This window comes from Protobothrops mucrosquamatus, unplaced genomic scaffold (genome assembly GCF_001527695.2).
Source record: "Protobothrops mucrosquamatus isolate PMUCROS unplaced genomic scaffold, P.Mucros_1.0 scaffold4994, whole genome shotgun sequence".
Classification (NCBI taxonomy): Eukaryota; Metazoa; Chordata; class Lepidosauria; order Squamata; family Viperidae; genus Protobothrops; species Protobothrops mucrosquamatus.
Window position 1 is genome coordinate 108,599 of NW_015390875.1, and position 5,191 is coordinate 113,789.

At 46.9% G+C, this 5,191-nt stretch overlaps 1 protein-coding gene across 1 annotated transcript in view; it reads right to left on the reverse strand.

The window, feature by feature from the left end:
* LOC107299477 (major histocompatibility complex class I-related gene protein-like) overlaps window positions 1–5,191 on the reverse strand; it is a 53,541-nt gene that overhangs the window by 32,875 nt on the left and 15,475 nt on the right. Inside the window, exons 2-3 of the mRNA XM_029286785.1 lie at window positions 4,814–5,141; window positions 2,540–2,818 (exon numbers count right to left, since the gene is read on the reverse strand). Coding sequence (XP_029142618.1) covers window positions 2,540–2,818; window positions 4,814–5,141 — 607 coding nt within the window. The remainder of the gene's footprint in view (window positions 1–2,539; window positions 2,819–4,813; window positions 5,142–5,191) is intronic.

The following is a 5,191-nucleotide window of genomic DNA, read 5'->3' on the forward strand; positions in this document are numbered from 1 at the left end:
CAGAGTAGCCACAGGAAAAGAGTTCAACCCAATACCTGAATATCCTCAGATGCCCTCCGCTTCCCAGACACTTGACCAGTGGGTGAAGGGGTGGGAAGAAGTTTGGAGAAACACAAAAGCAGCTTTAAAAAAGACTTTTGAAACCTATAAAAAGCAAGCTGATAAAAAGAGGGCTCCCCAAAGAACATTCCAAGTTGGGAAAAAGTTTATTTGTCAACTAAATATCTACGCCTCAAGTTGCCCAGCAAGAAATTGGGACCAAAGTTCTTGGGGCCTTTCCCCATAGTAAGGATCATCAACCCAGTCACCGTAGAGCTAAAACTCCCTAAACTCTTGGGGAAAATTCACCCAGTTTTCCATTGTAGCTTGTTGAAGCCATATTGGAGCTCCACATTAAGACCTCCTCCGAAGAAGGCACCTGGACCCCTCGTGGTTGCGGGGCAGACCCACTATGAAGTAAAGCGTATTCTTGACTCTAGAATCTTTAGAGAGAAATTGCAGTATCTAATACAATGGAAGGGATACCCGTTGTCCGAAGCCACCTGGGTGAAGTCCAGTGAAGTAAAGGCTAATAGATTGGTCAAAAGGTTTCATGTGAAACACCCCAACAAACCGAAAGATGACTCTTAACATATGATTTGGGTTGCTTTACAGGATCTGTCTTTTCGTAAGGGGGGCCGGATGTCAACGCTGCAAATACTGTAAATTCTTGCTTTGACAATATGCAGAGCTGTCTGGCATTTCTAAAGTTAAACCAGGCAGAAGGGGAAAAGAAACCGGATGTAAATCACATCTTCCAAGTTGATTGGAAGATGTGAACCATGACCCCAAAAAAGGGTGGGAGGGAAATGTTTAGAATTACATGCATAGCGGAAAAGGAACCAGTCCTAAGCATTCCACCATGCCGTGCTGATGTACTAATCTTAAATAAATGCTTTTAGGAGAAAAATGCCTGAAAGTCCTTTTAAGTGTTTCGTTACTCAGACACATGACAAATAATAATAATAATAATAATAATAAAGTTGGCATGGACCTTGGAGGTCATCTAGTCCAACCCCCTGCTCAGGCAGGAAACCCTATACCAGGGGTGTTAAACTCAATTTCATTGAGGGCCGCATCAGCATTGCGGTAGCCCTCAGGGGGCTGGGTGGGTGTGGCCAGGGTGGGTGCAGCCTACTGGGTGGGTGTGGGTGGAGTGGGTGTGGCCTACTGGGTGGGCGTGGCCATCTCTACATCGTTCGCGTCAAGGGTGCCTGTGGGGGCCTGAGCAGGAGTGGGATAGATCTGAGGGTCTCTGGCAGAAGGAGGTGGGACCAGGGCAACTGCCAAGGCATGGTCCACTGAAGGAGCCTCACTGTTCCTCTCAGGCTGTGCAGGGGGAGTGGCTTATGGAGCTAAGACTGAATGCGTTTCAGCATAGATGTACATTGCTCCCAGCTGGCCTGGGCCAGGGCCAAGGCAGAGGGGGCCGTTCCCTCACTGTTTCCAGTATGGCTTCGCGGGCCACATGAAACCACTTTGTGGGCCGCATCCAGCCCCCGGGCCTTGTGTTTGACATGTCTGCCTTATGCCATTTCAGACAAATGGCTGTCCAGTCTCTTCTTAAAAACTTCCAGCGTTGGAGCATTCACCCCTTCTGGAGGCAGGTTGTTCCACTGATTAATTGTTCTGTCAGGACGAGTCAGTTTCCTGTCCCAGATCAACCTCAATTGGACTTTTTTTCAATTATTCTAGATCTATATTAATGGGGCTTGTCCAAAACTGGACGCTCTCCTTGAGGATCAGGGTGGAACACAAGGAGAAAATTGCCTTCATCATTTGAGATATATATATACATACACACGCATGTGCTTATATATATATATATATAAGTATATATTAAGTGTGTGTGTATACACTTTATGCTTCTGACGCATATCCGGTCTTCTATCAAAAGCCAAGTATCACCCACCCAAGACTTGCATCTTTCGTTTTTGTTTCCCAAGTGAAGGACGTCGCACTGTAAAGTGAGAAAGCTGTGCTAGTTTCTGATGGGAGAAAAATGAGACCAGCAGCCCCTTGTCTAACTATTGATGCATCAGTCTAGCCATTTTATCCATTTCAGGAAGTCAGCTGCAGTTCACAAATCTTAATAAAATTTGCTACTCAAAACAGGGACTATCAGACCACCTCCTGATTTTTATAACAAATCTAAAATGAAAAAAGATAAATCTATGCTCAACATAACCGGTGCTTCTCTGCTGGAGGCAAGAAACGGGAGGAGCAGAAGCTATAAGAGAGGATCTAAGAACATTGCATCAGGATTGGCCAAGTATTGTGATGGGACCTGTTGCTTCCTGCACATCATATGAAGCCAATTAATTGTATGGACTGGTCCCTGCAGACTCACCAACTTCTACTATGGAAAAACTAATGGATTAAAGCTCAGCTATGCTCACATCTGGGCCCAGCTGGAGTCAGATTTCTGCCAGAAAATTACTTTCCCATAATCCTTCAGTCTGCCAAAGAGCCCAGCCTTTCCCTCCCTGCAGCTTCTCACCTTTTATGGCCACATCCAGAGGCTCCTGCAGGCCGTCGTGCTCCACGTGGCACCGATAGCGGCCCCTCTCTTTGGGATCGATCCGGATGCTGAGCCAGGTGTGGAAGGTCCCATCTGCATTGGGGGCCACGGAGCCACGGAGGGTGTCATTCTGCCAGACCTCCCTGTCCCTCCTCCAGGAGGCATCGATCTTCTTGGGGTAGAAGCCATCCATGTAGCAGACGTGGATTTCCATCCCATTCTCTACCACCGTCCTGTTCACTGTCACCATGGGGGGATCTGCAGAAACCACAGAATTAACTCTGAACCCCTCCAGAGCCTGGAAGGTGGATGAGAAACTCGGAGAAGCAGGAAAATTTCCCACTGTTTCCCACTCCAGACCTGCAGTGTCCCCAAGAGTTTCAGGAAATGCTCTAAATCTGGAAAATGCTCAACAACAAGGACTCCTGATTCTGAGTCCTTCCCGGGGACTCAGCCTGAAAAACCTCCAGCAGCAAATTGAGGATCCAAGGAAATTCCTCTCTGGCTGCTTTGAACTCTGACTGATCTTGGGCTCTTCCCTGAAGGGGAGGGATAGCAATAGCATTATAGCACTTAGACTTATATACCGCTTCACAGTGCTTTACAATTCTCTCTAAGAGGTTTACAGAGTCAGCACACTATCCCCAACAATCTGGCTCCCTATTTTTACCAACCTTAGAAGGATGGGTGAGTAAACTGTGAGCTGGTCAGGATCGATCTCCTGGAGTGCGTAGTGCGTTAGCTGGGTGGGACTAAAAAGTTCAATCAATCAACTCCAACTTTGCGAGATCTTTTTTCCCCCTCAAGTAGTTGAAATTGATTGATTGAACCTTTTTTTTTTTTTTTGCACAGGGTGGCGGAGGCCTAAAGCCAAAAGTATACTGAATATTTTTGCTTTGACAATGTGCAGAACTGTCTGGTATTTTTATAGTTAAATCAGGCAACAGTGAAAGGGGAGGAGAATAAGGAAAGCCCGGGGAAAAGAAACCGGAAGTAAATCACATCTTCCAAGTTAATTGAAAGATGTAAACCATGACCCCTAAATAAGGGAGGGGAAAAATGCTTGGAATGTATGTGCAACGGAAAAGAATCCAGATCTAAGCATTTCCACCATGCCGTACTAACGTCTCTGTAACCTTAATAAATGCTTTTATGAAAAATATGCCTGAAAGTTCTTTTAAGTGTTTCGTTAATCAGACACATGACATCATGCTTAGATCTGGATTCTTTTCCGTTGCACATACATTCCAAGCATTTTTCCCAGCCCCTATTTTGGGGTCATGGTTCACATCTTCCAATTAACTTGGAAGATGTGATTTACTTTCAGTTTCTTTTCCCCCTGGCTTTCCTTATTCTCCTCCCCTTTCACTGTTGCCTGATTTAACTATAAAAATACCAGACAGTTCTGCACATTGTCAAAGCAAGAATATACAGTATTTGCAGCGTTGACCAAAAGGTTTTATAAAACCCAGCTGAAGGCCGAGGACTGGGGCGAGGGCGTGCGTGCCCACCGAGAGGGCTCTGCGTGCCACCTGTGGCATGCGTGCCATAGGTTCGCCACCATGGGACTAATCCTTCTTCTATTCATATCCAGAGGATTCAGTTTCCAGTCCCAGATCAACCTCAATTGGAGCTTTTTCAATGACTCTGAATCTGCATTGATGGGGCTGGACATTCTCCTTGAGGATCAGGGCAGAACACAGGGAGAAAATTACCTTCAACATTGGATATACATATATACACACATATACACATGCACAGGCATATGTATACTTTATGCTTCTGACTCCTATCCAGTCTCCTATCAACCGCTATTACAAAATGTTTTTAGCCAGCCAGGTATCCTCCACCCAAACCTTGCATCTTTAACAAAATTTGGTACTCAAAATAGGGGCTCCCAGACACCTCCTGATTTTTGTAACAAATCTAAAGTTAAACAAGAGTGTATCTGTGCTCAGCATAAGTTCTCTGCTGCAGGTAGGAAACGGGGAAAAGAAAGGCTAAGGTAGGATCTAAGGGCATTTCATCAGGATTGGCCAACTCTTCTGATGGGATCTGTTGCTTTCTTTATATCATCTGAAGCCAATTCTATGAACCAATTCCTGCAGGTCCACCACCACCTTCTACAATGAAAAAACCAATGGATTAAATCTCTGGTATGATCACATCTGGATACAGCTGGGGTCAGATTCCTCTCCCACAACCCTCCAGCCTGCCAAAGAGCCCAGCCTTTCCCTCCCTGCAGCTTCTCACCTTTTATGGCCACGTCCAGAGGCTCCTGCAGGCCGTCGTGTTCCACGTGGCACCGATAGCGGCCCTTCTCTTGGGGATCGATCCGGATGCTGAGCCAGGAGTGGAAGGTCCCATCTGCGTTGGGGGCCACAGACCCACGGAAGGTGTCCTGCAGCCAGACCTCCCTGTCCCTCATCCAGGAGGCATCGTTCTCCCTGGGGTAAAAGCCATCCAGGCGGCAGACGCGCGTCTCCATTCCATCCTCCACCTCCGTCTTGCTGCTCACAGTCACCTCTGGGGGCTCTGCAGAAACGGCACCCCCGGAATTAACTCTGAGCCCCTCCAGAGCCTGGAAGGTGGGGGGGAACTTGGAGGGGCAGGAAAGTCTCCCACTACTTC